A 17,467-nucleotide genomic window follows, 5' to 3' on the forward strand; every position below is an offset into this window, starting at 1 on the left:
AGAGCTGGAGACGTCACCCGAGCCCAGATCGGGTCCAGGGACGGAGGTGACGGAGACCTGCCTATTATGGAGGTCCCCCAAGGCTGGCCTGAAGCTCAAAACTCGCCAACCCAGGAGGGGTTCAGGCTGGCAGTGGTAGTGAGTTTTTGCTCCTGTGCGCTCACAAGCCCGAGCTAAGGTGCCTACTGTCTTTGCTCCTTCTCGGTTCAAAGGTTGCGTCTGTCCTCCTGGACTGAGATGCTTCTAGTCTGTGCCACTGGCTCTCTTCCTGCTTCTCTGATCGTTGTCAGGTATGCTGTGCGATATAACTGTGTCCTTGGACTTGTTCTGGGATTCCTTCTCAACTGCATGTATGTGGTGTGTCTTCCCACGCTTGCAAAACCAGCAGCCTGCCTGCTGGAGCTCTCCCAGACTCCATGGCCTGTCGCCCTGCACCCCCTCTCTGCTGTCACCGCTTGAGCTGGGTCTCCATTTCCCCTCCTCTTCTGCCTGGTACTTTGCACAGGAGTCAGCCACTGACCACAAGACCCATTCTTCAAACCCTCTGTCCCCTTTGGGGCTCCTTCTGGGTGGCAGCAGGAAGAGATGGTCGTGCTGTTCCTGGGCCCTCTAAGGGAGGAGTATTGGAGGAAAGTACACAGGAAATCCATGGAGACTCCACCACAGAAGAGGAAAGATTCTTCATAGGAAACTCAGAGTTAGACTCAAGGAATTTCTTTTATTAATCATCAGGTGTACATATGTGACAAGTACTCTATAAGGTACTTGAGAAACCCTTCAACGTGGACTTTAGAGATAAGAAAGTGCTTAGCATGATTCCTAGATAAATGCTATTTTCCTAACAGTGCTTCCTATAAATACTAGAGAACCATCAAAGGAAAGTTATAACATTGGGTTTGCTGCCTGTATGTTGCATCCTTTTAAGTGTTCATTAGTTCATCCATTTAAAAAACATGTGTTGGAAGAAAAGCTATGATCAACCTAGATAGCATATTAAAAGCAGAGACATTACTTTGCCGACAAAGCTAGTCAAAGCTATGGTTTTTCCAGTAGTCATGAATGGATGTGAGAGTTGGACCATACAGAAGGCTGAGCGCCGAAGAATTGATGCTTTTGAACTGTGGTGTTAGAGAAGACTCTTGAGAGTCCCTTGGACTGCAAGGAGATCCAACCAGTCAATCCTAAAAGAAATCAACCCTGAAAATTCATTGGAAGGACTGATGCTGAAGCTGAAGCTCCAATACTTTGGCCACCTGATGTGAAGAACCGACTCACTGGAAAAGACCCTGATGCTGGGAAAGATCGAGGGGCAGGAGGAGAAGGGGACGATAGAGGAGGAGATGGTTGGAGGGCATCACTGACTCGATGGACATGAGTTTGAGCAAGCTCCAGGAGCTGGTGATGGACAGGGAAGCCGAGCATGCTGCAATGCATGGGGTCACAAAGAGTCGGACATGACTGAGCAACTGAACTGAGAACTTCCCTGGTGGTGGTCCAGTGGTTAAGATCACATTTCCACTGCCGGGGTGCGAAGGTTCCATCCTTGGTGGGGGAAGTTCCATATGCCACACGGTGAAGCCAAAAAAATAAAATTAAATAAAAAATAACGTGTTGGTCTCCCTCTGTGTACACAGGCGAGCACTAGGCACTGCTCTTCTGGAACTTGGTTTCTCTCTTCAGAAAAAGAAAGAAGGGATGAAGATAACAATTTTAAGATTAGATAGAAAGGAAAATTAGACTCCATACACTTGGTAAAGTAGAAAAAGGACAAGTGGGGGGAGGGGGTTGGATGGACAGGAACGCTGGGGCAGTATCCCAGCTGTGAAAGATTGCAAACCTACACGTTTTTAGTTCTGAAGCTTTGTGTCACTGAGAAGGCCTCAGCTCTCAATCAAATGCCACGAAGTTAGATTTCCATACTTTACCGATTAGAGTCTTGACAGCAAATGGTTAGGGTCGATTGTGTGTGTATGTGCCACGGTGCCTTCCGGAACCACTGTACTGTCTACTAGGACAAGTGATAGACCGATTATTGTGAACATTCTTAAAGAACGCGGATTTCTTGCAGGTTTATCTGGATTTACCTCGCTGAACACCGTCAACCTCTTGGCGCAGTGCCGCCGGTTGCCACGCGAGGGCAGCACAGGATCAAGAAGAAGGCAGGCTCTTCCCCAAGCGGAGTTGCCCGTCACAGTCAGCAGTGAGTGGCAGGGCTGGGGTGGTGGTCTTTGGATTCGTTCTAAAACAATGTGGGAGCAGAGACAAGTTAAAGGCACATCAAACATCCACGAAATCCGTCTGGAAAGCATCTTGAGAAGGTAATATACCAGAGACTTGGTCTAGATCTCTTAACTAGAGGTCTAACTGTTCCTCCGCCGTAATCACTCGCTGCATGGGGTTACTAAACTGAAAAAAGATGTGCTATAAATTTAAAATACACACTGGACTAGTGCTAATAAAACAGAAAGTGTAAAATATCTCAATAATTTTTACAGTGATTATATGTCATAAGGATAGCATTTTGGATATTTTGGATTAAATAAAATATGCATATCCAATTAAGCTCATTTCACTAGCTTCTTTTCCTTTTTAAAATGTGCCTACTGGAAATTTTAATATTATATACATGGCTCTTATTATATTTCTATTAGATAACATTAATTCTAAAAACATTCCACTTTTAGGTGGAAATTTAGGTTTCCTGAGTGTTTTTTCTTAAGGATTACTGCAGAAAGCAATTTCTATTTGGAATGAAAATGTATTATAGTCTGAAATTATAATATTGAGTTGATTACTATGTCCCAATACACAGATAATCTTTGACTCTTGTAATGGTAGGAAAATGTTCTTTCTTATCTTACATTAAATCTTCCTCCAGGGGATTTAATGGGATAAAGATTTCCTGTTTTCTCAGAAGTCTAGCAAATAAGAGGGTGAATGATCATGGTAATTATCTCTAAATGAGGAGAAATGATCTGATAAGTGATTTTACCAAAGACAATGTTCATGCAGACATTGAGGGGAGAATTCCTGAAAGTGATTGCTTGTAGTTCCACAGTAATTCCTGACAGACTATGTTACCTCCTGTTTGAAGATTTTTTTTTAACATATTGTATATTCTCTATGTTTTCCATATTGATTGAAGTTGAAAGAATTTAACTTGATGTCATTTGAGGGACTTTTGTATCACTGGTTCTCAAACTTGGCTGTACGTGATAAGCTCGAAGGGAACTTTAAAAAAATCCCAGCTGCCCAAGGACTTCCCTGGTGGACCAGTGGCTGAGACTCCACACTCCCAATGCAGGGGAACTGGGCTCGATCCCTGGTGGGGAAACTAGATCCCACATGCCAGAAGTAAGACCCAGTGCAACCAAATAAAAATAAAACATCCCAGCTGCCAGACCACACCCTGGACAGATTAATCATTGGAGGATGAGACCCAGGTATTTGCCATGTGCAACCAAAATTGAAAATGACTGGGATAGTTAAGAACGTGGGCTCTGAAAACTGTCTGGCTTCAAAGCCCACCCAGCCTGGTCGCTTCCTAGCCCCGTGACCCTGGGCAAGAAACTTAACCTCTGCAAACTCTATGGCAGAAACAGGGTAATGAAAATAACACATCCTGTCAGACTGTCGTGTGGTTTAAATAAGATAACCTATGCAAACCACTTACAAGAGGGTGGGCATGCAGTAAGTTGATTATTAACTATCAGCTTTCTAATTTCATATTCATTTCTCTGGAACACATTTCCAGCCTTGGTCCTTGCCTCTGACACAAATTCACCTGTGTATTTCATGTATTGTCCTATGACAGTCACATTGTTGTGATTGTTCAGTCGCTCAGTCATGTCCAACTCTTTGCGACCCCTGTGGACTGCTGCATGCCAAGCTTCCCTGTCCTTCACTACTATCTCCCTGCGTTTGCTCAAATTCATGTCCATTAAGTTGGTGATGCCATCCAACCATCTCATCCTCTGTTGCCCCCTTCTCCTCCTGTCTTCAATCTTTCCCAGTGTCAGGGTCTTTTCCATTGAGTCGGCTCTTTGCATCAGGTGGCCAAAGTATTGGAGCTCCAGCATCAGTCCTTCCAATGAATATTCAGGACTGATTTCCTTTAGGATTGACTGGTTTGAGCTCCTTACTGTCCAAGGGACTCTAAAGACTCTTCTCCAGCACCACAGTTTGAAAGCATCAGTTCTTCAACACTCAGCCTTCGTTATGGTCCAACTCTCACATCATACATGACTACTAGAAAAACCATAGCTTTGACTATTAGGACCTTTGTTGGCAAAGTGATGTCTTACATAAATTCATTTTGCAAGTGTTCATTGAGCATCTACTTTACTACGAGAGGGTTTCCTTGGTGGCCAGTAGTAAAGAATCCACCTGCCAGTGCAAGAGTCACAAGTTTGATCCCTGGATTGGGAAGATCCCTGGGAGAAGGAAATGGCAGCCCATCCAATATTCTTGCCTAAGTAAACCCACGGACAGGAGCCTGGCAGGCTACAGTCGATGGGATTGCAAAAGAGTCGGACATGACTTAGTGACTAAACAACAACAACTACTTACTATGAGAATGATAGAAGGTCCAAAAGAAAATGTGCGCACCTGCTTCATCCACTTGGGTTTTAATTTCCCTCGTGCATCTGTGTTTTCCCGATAGTTCATAAGCGTCATGAGCTCTGAGACTAGGTTTCACACCTGGCCAGCCCGAGCCCCTAGCACCCAGTGCTGCTGACAGGAAATCAGAGGGCACTTTGCTGGGTTCCAGGGGGCAGCCTGCTTGTCCTCAATAGGTGTCCTCAAGTGTAAAGGGAAGATGCTCCATCCATGATTGGTGTGAAGATTACAGATCTGACCATGTGCTGTGGATTGTTGTTCAGTCACTCAGTCCCGTTCAACTCTCTGCAACCCCATGGACTGCTGCACGCCAGGCTCCCCGTCCATCACCAACTCCCAGAGCCTACTCAAACTCATGTCCATTGAGTCGGTGATGCCATCCAACCGTCTCATCCTCTGTCGTCCCCTTCTCCTCCCGCCTTCATCTTTCCTAGCATCAGGGTCTTTTCCAATGAGTCATCTCTTCACATTAGGTGGCCAAAGTATTGGAGCTTCAGCATCAGTCCTTCCAACGAATATTCAGGACTGATTTCCTTTAGGATGGGCTGGTTGGATCTCCTTGCAGTCCAAGGGACTCTCAAGAGTCTTCTCCAACACCACAGTTCAAAAACATCAATTCTTTGGTGCTCAGCCTTCTTTATAGCCCAACTCTCACATCTATCCATACATCACTACTGGAAAAGCCATAGCTTTGACTATATGGACCTTTGTTGGCAAAGGAATGTCTCTGCTTTTTAATAACGCTGTCTAGGCTGTGGATCAGTTTCAGTTCAGTTGCTCAGTCGTGTCCGACTCTTTGCAACCCCATGGACTGCAGCACGCCAGGCTTCCCTGTCCATCACCAACTCCCAGAGCCTACTCAAACTCATGTCCATTGAGTCAGTGATGCCATCCAACCATCTCATCCTCTGTTGTCCCCCTTTCTTCCCGCCTTCCATCTTTCCCAGCATCAGGATCTTTTCCAATGAGTCGGTTCTTCGCATCAGGTGGCCAAAGTATTGGAGTTTCAGCTTCAGCATCAGTCCTTCCAATGAGTATTCTGTGGATCAGTTCAGTTGAGTTCAGTCGGTCAGTTGTGTCCGACTCTTTGCGACCCCATGGACTGCAGCACGCAGTCTACTCTGTGGATTAGAACTTGTTAAAATCCACTGTCCGCCTCTCCGGATACAGTGCCGCGCGCGCCCACAAGGGGGCGGCAGGTCTCGGCCGAGCGGCCGGACAAAGTGGACGTCAGGCCCAGCGGCCCCGCCCCGTGGCCGTGACCCCAGGCCGCGCCGGCGCGGCGTCCTGCTCTGCAGGCAGACGGCGCGGCCGGGCGTGCGGGGCGGGGGCCGCGCGATGGGGGCCGAGGCCGCTGGGAGCGGGCCGGCGCTGCGGGAGCTGCTGCGCGAGGCGGAGACCAGCCTGCTTGAGTGCAAGGTGTGCTTCGAGCGGTTCGGCCACCGCCAGCAGCGGCGCCCACGCAACCTGTCCTGCGGCCACGTGGTCTGCCTGGCCTGCGTGGCCGCCCTGGCGCACCCGCGGACGCTGGCCCTCGAGTGCCCCTTCTGCCGGCGGGCCTGCCGGGGCTGCGACACCAGCGACTGCCTGCCGGTGCTCCACTTCCTGGAGCTCCTGGGCTCCGCGCTGCGGCCGGGCCCGGCCGCCCCGCGCGCCGCGCCCGCCGCCGCGGGGGTCCTCACCTGCCAGCACGCCTTCGGCGGCTGGGGGACCCTGGTCAACCCCACCGGGCTGGCTCTGTGTCCCAAGACGGGGCGGGTCGTGGTGGTGCACGACGGTAAGAGGCGAGTCAAGGTCTTCGACTCCGGGGGAGGCTGCGCGCATCAGTTTGGAGAGAAGGGGGACGCCGCCCAGGACCTTCGGTACCCGGTTGACGTCACGGTCACCAGCGACTGCCACGTGGTCGTCACCGACGCCGGCGACCGCTCCCTCAAAGTATTTGACTTTTTCGGCCAGATCAAACTCGTCTTGGGAGGCCACTTCTGCTTGCCGTGGGGTGTGGAGACCACCCCGCAGAATGGGGTCTTGGTCACGGACGCGGAGGCGGGGTCCCTGCACCTCCTGGAAGTCGACTTTCCCGAAGGGGTCCTCCGGAGGACCGAAAGGTTGCAGGCTCACCTGCGTCGCCCGCGGGGGGTGGCGGTGTCCTGGCTCACCGGGGCCATCGCGGTCGTCGAGCACCCGCTGGGGCCCGGCACCTGCAGCAGCACTACCGTGAAGGTGTTCAGCGCGAGCATGCAGCTCATCGGCCAGGTGGACTCCTTTGGGCTAAGCCTCTTTTTCCCTTCCAAGATCACCGCCTCCGCCGTGGCCTTCGATCATCAGGGCAACGTGGTGGTTGCCGATACTTCCAGTCCGGCTGTCCTCTGTCTAGGCAAACCCGAGGAGTTTCCAGTGCTGAAGCCCATCGTCACCCACGGTCTTTCGCATCCCGTGGCGCTGACCTTCACTAAGGAGAGTTCTCTTCTTGTGCTGGACAGCGCGGCCCATTCTGTAAAAGTCTACAAGGTTGACTGGGGGTGATGGGGCGTGGTGGGGGTCCTGGGACCTGCTCCAGAAGCCCCGGAGCCGCCCCTGTTGAGCCCCGGATCAACAACTTAATCTTATCTATTCAACAGAGATGACTGTAACTGCCTGGTAGACTTAACAAAGGTAGGGGCCATTATTAAAGAATAATAATGAAATCTACCATTGATGGATTATGTACTCCTAGTGCTAAGAAATCTGTGAATATTCGCCCCTTCAATCCTTTCAGTGGCCCAGTGGTAATTTCTATTATGTATCTCATTTTAAGGAGAAAACTAAGACCCAGAGAGGCTAAAGAGATTTACCCAAGGTCACATTTACTTACTCGGACAGTCACAAATGGAACTCAGTTCTGACTCCAAAACCCCTTGCTCTTAAATAAGACAACAGATGTGGAAAAATATATATGAGTGTATATTGTTGCTACATGTACTCTATTTACAAGTAGCTATTTACTTAGAGGCACAGAGAAAGGAGACTTCATAGAGTTCAAGAGAAAAAGGATTTTGTGGTGGCCGTCAGTTTAGTTCAACATACAGTTCCTTTGATGGCTCTTTAGATGAGGTTACTGTGGATCCTGAGTTACTTGAAAAGCAAAAGCAATCAACTTTGCTCATTCAAAAGGTCAACACTTCTCTTAGTGCCTATAACTCCTCTGCCATAGGCACTTGGGAAATACTACTTGGTTGGTTGAGAAAGGTTTGTGGTTTTGGGTTTTTTTGTGTGTGTTCTAAGAAATCTTTACTTAATCAAGATAACTAAGATTTTTTTCCCTTATGTTTTCTTCTACAAGTGGTATATTTTTGGGTGTCCCATTCCGAGTTGATTCCTGTCTACAACATGAAGTATGGGTTGAGGTTATTTATTTATTTATTTGATATGAGGGTGTCTGATTATTCCAGCACTATTTGTTGAAAATAATTTTTTTTTTTTTTTTGGCCTCCTCGTGGCATGAGGGATCTTAGTTCCTTGGCCAGGGATCGAACCTGTGCTCCCTGCATTGGGAGCACAGAGTCTTAGCATCTGGACTGGGAGGGAAGTCCCAGAGAAAGACTTGTGTTGATGTAAGTTCTGAACTCCTGTGGAGTGCTCTACACATGTACTTGTGTTAGAGGGCTGGATGATTTTTCTGTTAATGTAATATAGAGATAAGTCACCACAGTCAGTTCATGGCAGAAATGATTTTGCTTGCCTTTTTATGATCAGTGGTAATCTGAAGAACTTTTGTGATGGGGTTTTTCTCTGTCTATTTAAATCTGTCCCATATGTTGCAAACACCAGGCACTCAATAAATAATTCCTTTGACCCTGAGTTGGCATTTAACCACTGGCAAATCCCTCGTGGCTCAGACAATAAAGAATCTGCCTACAGTGCAGGAGATAGGGGTTTGATCCCTGGGTCAGGAAGATCCCCTGGAGAAGGGAATGGCAACCCACTCCAGTATCCTTACCTGGGAAATCCCATGGATCTAGGAGCCTGTTGGGCTATAGTCTGTGGGGTTGCAAAGAGTCAGACATGACTTGGTGACTAACACTTCCACTTTTCACTTTCAAACACTTCAACTACTTCTTGATGTGATGGCTTGACCAAGATGATGCCTGCTTTAAGGTTGCATCAATTAAGTGAATAGGTGGAGATTTTAGGTGAAGTAGCTGCTTCTCTATAAGCTGTGTGTCTAGCTGGTATAACATTTCAGAGTTGAGGGCTGTTGGAAAAATGCCAAATAGCCAGCACCTCAGAAGCAGTAGCAAAACTTTTTCCTCGGGGAGGAAATAGTGGTTTTGAAAGGTGAGGGTTTGCTTTAGGTAATAGCTGATGCTTTATCAGCAATAGGATTCTAATTTACAAAGCATTTTCATAGATATAACATACATTCTAGAAACAGCCCCCAAATTATGAAAAAGATTGTAGTCTGTTCTTTGAGGCTAAAAGAGAGAGCTAGGCTCCCGCACCAGTCCACAGAAGCCCATTTTGCTTCAATGTTCCCGTTATGTAGCACTTATATGATTTCAGGCATCACGGACCAACCACCATTTGTGAATGCATCATCCCAAATAGGGCTTCTGGGAAGAGCCCCCAACACCCCCACTGTCACCCTGTCCTTAGAAATCACCCTCAGGTCAGCAACATCACAGGTATGCTGAGTTGTACAACAAGAAAAGTTGTCTCAGATGGAGATACAGGTTCATACTTGGTCATTTGTGAATAGGGCAACCATGGATTGATGTTACAAATGTTTTCCTTGGGAACAATGACATTTTAAGGCCTTGGGGTCCATTGAGCCAAGAAGGTCCAAGAGACCTTCTCTTATTTGGAATCATCAGTTGTATCATATTTGCCTCTGGAGCTGAATGTGTCTTTCAGGCCAGGTGTGGAATATATGCAGCACGTATGGAGAAATCCCTTGTTAGCACGTGGATTACCCAGCCGGAAGAATGGTGTGTGAGCTCCCAAGATGATGTGGGAGCAAATCAGAGAGGTGATCACAAGTGATCTTATTAATGGCTACCTTTACTTGGTAGATGATCAGGCTGCAGATAGAGAGCAGGGTTTCCGAAGACACCAATTTTGCTGTTTCTAATCCACAGGCATGCACATGCTGAGGGGATAGGTTCAGTAACCTGTAATGGAGATGCTAAATTCACCTTCTGGGCGGTGCTCTTTAAAGCAAGCTGGTTAAAGCGCTCAAGCCACACCCTGCTAGAGGAACTGGAGAGTCTGAGGTGGGCCAAAGGAAATCATTGCAGCAGAAAGAAAGGTCCCTCGAAACTGTACCTTTTGCAGAGACCTGGATGGACCTAGAGTCTGTCATACAGAGAGAAGTCAGAAAGAGGAAAACCAACGCTGGATATTAACACATATACGTGGAATCGAGAGAAATGGTACTGCTGCTGCTGCTAAGTCACTTCAGTCGTGTCCAACTCTGTGCAACCCCATGGATGGCAGCCCACCAGGCTCCCTCGTCCCTGGGATTCTCCAGGCAAGAACACTGGAGTGGGTTGCCACTGCCTTCTCCAATGCATGAAAGTGAAAAGTGAAAGTGAAGACGCTCAGTGGTGTCTGACTCTTAGCGACCCCATGGACTGCAGCCCACCAGGCTCCTCCGTCCATGGCATTTTCCAGATGATCTTATTTGCAAAGCAAAAATAGAGACACAGACATAGAGAACAAACGTATGGCTACCAAGGGGGAAAGAAGGGGGTGGGATGAACTGGGGGATTGGATTGACTATATACGCTATTGACACTATGTATAAAGTAGATAACTAATGAGAGTCTGCTGTGTGGCACAGAGACCTCTCCTCAATGCTCCCTGGTGACCTAAATGAGAAGGAAATGCAAGGAAGAGGGGGATGCATGTAACAGTAGCCGATCCCCTTTGCTGTACAGCAGAGACTAACACACCCTTGTAAAGCAACTACACTCCAATAAAAATCAGTAAAATTTTAAAAAAATAATAAAGCAAGAAGTTCCCAGGGATGGAGGAGAGTTGGAATGACTCTCCAGAGGTCAGAGACAAAAGAACTCAAGCACAAATAACTGGAGAAGGAAAAGGAATGGGCTTTTCCTGAAAATCCCCCTCAATCAGGTGCCTTTAGGCCAGCGCTACCCACCACCCCTCGCCACCTGGTGCGTCCGTAAAAGCAAGCAGAGGCCCAATCAGCAGCACTCACGTCACCCTCTGTTTGTTCTTGTTTCGCCCAATTCCTGAGGCTCGGACTGTCTCCTGGTTTTGGCGTTGTTCTGCCCTCTGGACTTGATTTTCACAGTCTTCTTCCTTGGCGTTTCCTGAGGACTGTGGTTCAGAATCACACCACTACTTAGACACACTCTCTCTGGATCCCGGGACGCAAAGCATCGCAACTTGTTTGTGCCTCATCCAGGCCTTCCCTGGTGAGTCGGGCGAAGACCTCACTGAAAGTGAATTGTGTGCCTTTTGAGGAAGTATTCCATATACCTCAGAAAAATGGGGAAGACCCACAGATGATGGCAATTTAACCATCCTCCACCGCCACCGAGAGACGAGATGTAGGCTGGTGGCTGGCGCTCCACTAAGAGCGACCCGCTCCAGGGCTTCTGAGGCTTCCCTGTAGCTCAGTTGGTAAAGGAGCCTGCAATGCAGGAGACCCAGGTTCGATCCCCAGGTTGGGAAGATCCACTGGAGAAAGGAATGGCAACCCACTCCAGTATTCTTGCCTGGAGAATTCCATGAACAGAGGAGCCTGGCAGCCTACAGTCCATGGGGTCGCAAAGAGTTGGACACAGCTTAGCGACTAGACCATCACCACCCTGGTGGTGTACTATGGTCGATAAGGAGATGAAGGGTTTTTTTGAAGAATATGTAGGAAATATGAGAGGGAGGCTGCCAGGACTCACCACAGCAACTGTGCTGAGCCGTCATGGTTGTCTACCGTGCCCACCACCCCCTCTAAGGAAAACCTGCTCCCCTCCCCGACAGGCCCTGCTGATGAGCTAGCCCTCGGCCACTGTGCTTCCTACTTGGATAGGAGTGCCACCAATATGAAGAGCAACCTGTCCATCAATGTCCTGCCAAATAGATTCAATTAGATCAGGAAGCTAGGCTACGACTTGGCCTCAGATGAACAGCTTTTCTCAAAAGGGACAAGGAGATCCAGTTAGATTCTTTTCTTGAGGTGGCGGGGTTGCCTTTTTTTTTTTTTTAATTGAAGTGTAGTTAGTTTTATGGGGTTCCCTCTTGTCTCAGTCGGTAAAGAATCTGCCTGCAATGCAGGAGACCAGGGTTCAATTCCTGGGTCAGGAAGATCCCCTGGACAAGGAAACGACAACCCACTCCAGTATTCTTGCCTGGAGAATCCTGTGGACACAGGAGCCTGGCGGGCTCCAATCCATGGGGTCACAAGAATCAGACATGACTTAATGACTAAACCACCACCAGAGTTGGTTCACACTATCGTTTTTGTTTCAGATACACACCAAAGTGATTCAGTTATACACACATCTTTTTTAGATTCTTTTCCCTGATAGGTTATTATAAAATATTGAGTGTGGTTCCCTGTGCTGTGTGATCTATTTCCATTTTCAAACCGCTGATGGATAAATCTGGACGGACTAAAAGTGATGATACAGGAAGGCCAATTCCATTACATTTTGGAGTTAATTTCTGCAAAATTGTGCCAGTCACCTCTGGTGGACACTAAAATATAAATCTTAAAATTAGTAACTTTTCTTCTCTGACCAGTCAGTACGAAATACGTTATATGAATTTGTTACATTTGCTAGCAGCACTATCTGTACAAGCTGAACACAGGATATTCAAATGCATTCTGATTATAGACAAAATCTGTTAATTCACAAGGGTTTTGGGGACAAGGGGAGAGTTATGTCTTTGTCAGGTTTTACTGTTAGGGTGGTGCCAGCCTCATAAAATAAGTTGGGAAATGTTCCTTCCAGCTTTATTTCCTGGAAGAATTTGTATGACAGTGTTGTCATTTCTTCTTAAATGTTTGATGGAGCTCACCAGTGAAATCTAGTGGCCCAAGAAATCTCCTTATGTGTGTCCTTTCAGAGTTCATGGTTGTTTTCTGTGGAAAGATGGACTAGTTGGAGCTTACTCAGTCATACTGGAACAGGAATTTTAAAAACCTTTTAAATTTCTTTGATTTTTTTTTTTTTCTGGCAAGCATTTTATCGCTGACCATTTCCTGTGTGCTCATTTTGTGTTGAGCAAGGTGCAAAGCTGTGAGGATGTGAAGGTTCCCAGGCGCTGATGGTCGGGGGTCGGGTGTGGAGATGGACAAGCTAATCAGAAGAATACGGCATAGGATGTTGAGTCCTCTGGAACGCACAAGCTGGGGGGATGGGGCGGGGGGGCAAGGGGAGACGGGCCCTACAGCCGGAACAGAACAGATATTGGAAGAGATGACATCACCCTAGAATTCCAGACTGATTGATGTCATCAATGCTGGACACTTCATCCAAAACAAACTAAAAAACTAAAAGTAAACATTTGTCTTTAAGTATTGATTCTTCGTGGTCCTGATGTTAGGATCTGTTTTTCTGTCGCTGTAGCCTGTCAGCATTCGGGGACTGTGTAAAGAAGGCAAGATGACAGCTGATGGTCAGTGATGCTCAGCTGAGTTTTTGAGCATCTTGAGGTATTTTTAAAATATTTTTACATTTAGCTAAACACCACAGTAGTAAGTGTATTCTAAAAAGGTCAAAAGTGCCCTCTTTGGACAAAGCTCATTTGTTGTTACAATGCAATCCTCCCCACAGTGAAACATTTTATAATCCTCTCCCACATTTAGTCCTTTCCCATCATTGTGCCAGTGACAGATTTTATGGGAGGAGGCGTCACGTGGACCTAACACGTACTTCCCCAATCCAGAGACGCTTGCCGTTGGAAGTGTCCTCCTGTTTCCTGTGGTCTTGACACCTCTCGATGCTTGGCACCTGCTTTGTTGCTAAATCAGGACCTTGCTGGGCCTCTTGGCCCTGATTACTCGAGTCCTCCCCTCCCCCAGCTTCAGCCACTCAGGGGACATCCCTCCTGTGCTGTAACAGGTCAAACAGAGGCACACTATTCAAGAGAAAGACACTGCAGGTTTTCATCTGCAGCTACTTTTCATGACTCGTAAACTGTATGTCAAGAGGCCAGAAACGGAGACTGCTTTCAAAGAACCATGATGGAGAAACATGAAAGATTAGAAGAGTTTCGGCTCCAGGCACCCAGCACTTGGTCAGAATATGAGAAAAGCTTCTCCAGGTATTGAGGGTTGATTTGGTTGATTTGGGATATTTCACAACTGAGTTTGAAAGTATTTTAGGGCACCTGGGGGTGCCTGGCACCCCACTCCAGTACTGTTGCCTGGAAAATCCCTTGGACGAAGGAGCCTGGAAGGCTGCAGTCCATGGGGTCGCTGAGGGTCGGACATAACTGAGTGACTTCACTTTTGCTTTTCACTTTCATGCACTGGAGAAGGAAATGGCAACCCACTTCAGTGTTCTTGCCTGGAGATTCCAGGGACGGGGGAGCCTGGTGGGCTGCCATCTATGGGGTCGCACAGAGTCAGACACAACTGAAGCGACTTAGCAGCAGCAGCAGCAGTAGGGGGTGCCAGAGCGTGTGTCTATAAGATCCTGTCTTTGTTATGAAACATGCTAAATAATTTATGAATACTGCTTAGCACCATGTCTTCATGTGCACACCATCAATGAAAGGCTTCCCGTCAGGATGTGACCTTTGCTCGGGTTCCGTGCTCTCTCTCCCAGCCAGGTCGACTCATTACCGTCTCCCTCGCAGGGAGGAGGGCTCCTGCCTGCAGCTGTCCTGTGGACACACTCTGAAGTTGGACCCGGTGGAAGCTGGTGAAGTTGGTCCACTCCAAAGTGGACACTCTGCCCCAGACCCCCAGGGGCAGTATGAGAGGCTTCCAGTTAAAGGTTTTCCTGTCTGGTGCCTGGGGTCTGCCATCCAGGGCATAGGCCTCACTACTGGCTCCCATCTAGGCTCCAAGGGCAGCCTGGACTTGGAGCTCTTACCCTCAGCACCATGGTACCAACCCAGGTGTGACATCTGGGCCCCAGCTTTGCTCTCGCTCGGCTGCTGTAGGCATCCTTGCCTCCATCCTTAGCTGTGACCCATGGTGACACTTTCTGTCTTCCCTAATGCTGTTAGAGACCAGGAAGTGTATGAGGTTGAGTATTTTTGGACTATTACTGGGACAGAGGCAGAGGATAAGAGAGTACCAAGTGGAAACGGTACTGAGAATGAATAGCTTCTCACTGGATGCAGAGACTCTACACCAGGCACCAGCCTTCGTTTCTTACACAGACTCATCTCATCCTCATCATAGCCTAGGAAATACTGGGTTGGCCAAAAGGCCGATTCGGGTTTTTCTGTGAGATGTTCTGTATGTCCGTAAGATGCTTTCCATGTCTTACAGAAAAACTCAAAAGGAACTTTTGTCCAGTCGATAGTTGCTAGTGGCATTTTTACAGGTGGGGAGACTGAGGCACAGAGAAGCTAAGTAATTTGCTGAAGGTCACATAGACAGTAGATAAACTGTTTAATCTCTCTGAGCCTTAGTTTCTTTCTGTAAAATGGAAATTTTAAAGTACCCACTTTGCAGACTTGTGAGGCCTGCAGAAGTCTATGCGTGTGCAGCAGAACACTGACAGGTGTCCGGCCTCTCTTAGCAATCATTATTTTGCCTGAACTGTTTTGGGGTAAGGCAGTACCTCCGTTTTTCAGCACAGAGGTTAGCGATCATGAAGCTTAGACGTGCAGGAAGCCATCTATGCTCGAGCGTAGACAGAACCTGCCTGACAACATCGCCCGCAGAAAGGAAAGCAGAGCTGAAAGCCGGGGGAAGATGACATCCGTGTAACACCGTTGGGACTCCCAGTTTTTCTATTCCCAAAGCTGGGTATCACCCTGGATGTCCTGTTTCTCTGAGCTGACAAGTTTCCTGTTCTAAAACAAGTTTGACTTGTGTGTCTGTGTTGTTGTTATTGTTTAGTTGCTCAGACGTGTCCGACTCTTGCGACCCGTAGACTGTAGCCCTCTAGGCTCCTCTGTCCGTGGGATTCTCCAGGCAAGAATACTGGAGTGGGTGGCCATTTCCTTCTGCAGGTGTTCTTCCTGACCCAGGGATCGAACCCACGTCTCCTGCATTGGCAGGTGGGTTCTTTACCACTGAGCCACCTGGGTGTCTATGACTTTCATCGAAACGAGCCTCGAGAGTCCAAGGTCAGGCTCCTAGAAGATATCATGTATTCATATTACAAGGACTTTGCTTTACACCTTATGTCAAGGCAGCACAAAGCTGGCTTTCAGTCGGTACTCAGAGATCCACAATAGAAGAAAATGATTGGCTCCTTTGAGTTTTGAGTGAGGTGTCAAACTACTAATATGTTGTTGGACTTTTTCGTTTGTTTGGCTATACCACGTGGCATGTGGGATCCTAGTTCCTTGACCACTTCATTTTGAAGTACAGACTCTTCACCCCTGGACCACCAGGGAAGTCCTTACACTGTCTGATTTTTTTTGAGGAGTGGGAGGAGAGTCACCTGCTACCCATTGAAAGGATTTTTTTTTTTTTTTTGATTATCAGAGCTCCTGTGATACAAAAGGTTTTCAAGTTTGGTAGGATCATAGAAAGGGCTTCCCAGGTGATGCCATTGTAAAGAATCCACCTACCAGTGCAGAAGATGCAAGAGACACAGGTTCAATCCCTGGGGAGTAGGCAATGGCCACTCACTCCAGTAGTATTATTTAAAAAAAAGATATGGAATGCTTCAGGAATTTGCATGTCATCCTTGCTCAGGGGCCATGCTAATCTTCTCTGTATTGTTCCAGTTTTACTATATGTCCTGCCAAAGCGAGCGCCCGCTCCAGTATTCTTGCCTGGGAAACCCCATGGACAGAAGAGTTTGGCAGGCTACAGTCCTTGGGGTTGCAAAGAGTCAGACACGACTGAGCTGGCACACTCACACGCTCCCCCCCACACCCCCCCCCCCACACACACACCGCCACACATACAGGATAACAGAAATCTTGACGTCTAAGCCCCTCACTTTCTAAATAAGTACATTGAAGCCTGAAGAGGTTAAGTAGCTTGGACAAGTGATTAATCTTTTAGGAGAAAAACCAGAATTCTAAACCTTGCTGCCATTGGAATTCTCTCTGATTTTGGATTTTCAGCAACATAAAATGCACACAGTGTATTTTCTACATAGATATGCAGAATCAGAGAGTCAGCAGCTGATGTCAGCTCTGCTGACTCCTAACCAAGTTCGGTTTTCCCATTGTTATCCTGCTTTTTCCTATAAGTAAACACTTCTTGTAACCACGGTATTTACTTATCTTACTGTAATGTATATAAGCATGTGATAAACATATAATGTATAATTCTAGCCCTATAGGATGTTACTAGGTGGTAATGTGGAAAAAGAGGTTCTGTATTTAATTAAATTTATGAGTTACATGGGTTTCTTTATTGCAATAGATCTCAAAGCTAGCAATAAGCTATTTTGCATTATGAATTGCAAAATAAAGGGAATGGTTAGATACAGGGTACAGTGTTATCCAGACTTACCCAACCCCAGGTCTGCTGCTGGAAATACTGTTCTGGCAGCCTGAATTTTCACATTTTTCACTTTCTCCCCATGATTCCATTCTGCCCTTTTCTTTGGTGTTCTTGTTTCTGGGTCTTCATTTTCTAATTCTTACCTTCAATTCTCATCCTCCCTCCCACGTTTCTGTCACTCCAAGTTCCTGCATTTGGGTGCTTTTCCAGTGATAACTCTCCTTCTCTAAGTCTTTGTCTGTGGACTTT

At 47.3% G+C, this 17,467-nt stretch overlaps 1 protein-coding gene and 1 non-coding gene across 2 annotated transcripts; one reads left to right on the forward strand and one right to left on the reverse strand.

Moving 5' to 3' along the window:
• Positions 1–5,878: 5,878 nt before the first annotated feature.
• Positions 5,879–8,457, forward strand: NHLRC1 (NHL repeat containing E3 ubiquitin protein ligase 1). Its single transcript, XM_027958731.3, has one exon. It carries the CDS (start codon positions 5,959–5,961, stop codon positions 7,141–7,143), a length of 1,185 nt encoding a protein of 394 aa, XP_027814532.2. The 5' UTR covers positions 5,879–5,958; the 3' UTR covers positions 7,144–8,457.
• Positions 8,458–16,411: 7,954 nt separating this feature from the next.
• On the reverse strand, positions 16,412–16,516 carry LOC114109787 (U6 spliceosomal RNA). Its single transcript, XR_003586362.1, has one exon. It is a non-coding gene; the product is annotated as a U6 spliceosomal RNA (small nuclear RNA).
• Positions 16,517–17,467: the final 951 nt, after the last annotated feature.

This window comes from Ovis aries, chromosome 20 (assembly GCF_016772045.2).
Source record: "Ovis aries strain OAR_USU_Benz2616 breed Rambouillet chromosome 20, ARS-UI_Ramb_v3.0, whole genome shotgun sequence".
Classification (NCBI taxonomy): Eukaryota; Metazoa; Chordata; class Mammalia; order Artiodactyla; family Bovidae; genus Ovis; species Ovis aries.

Bases quoted from the DNA above. Each gene is read 5' to 3' on its own strand.
- NHLRC1 (XM_027958731.3), top strand. From the start codon at position 5,959: ATGGGGGCCGAGGCCGCTGGGAGCGGGCCGGCGCTGCGGGAGCTGCTG.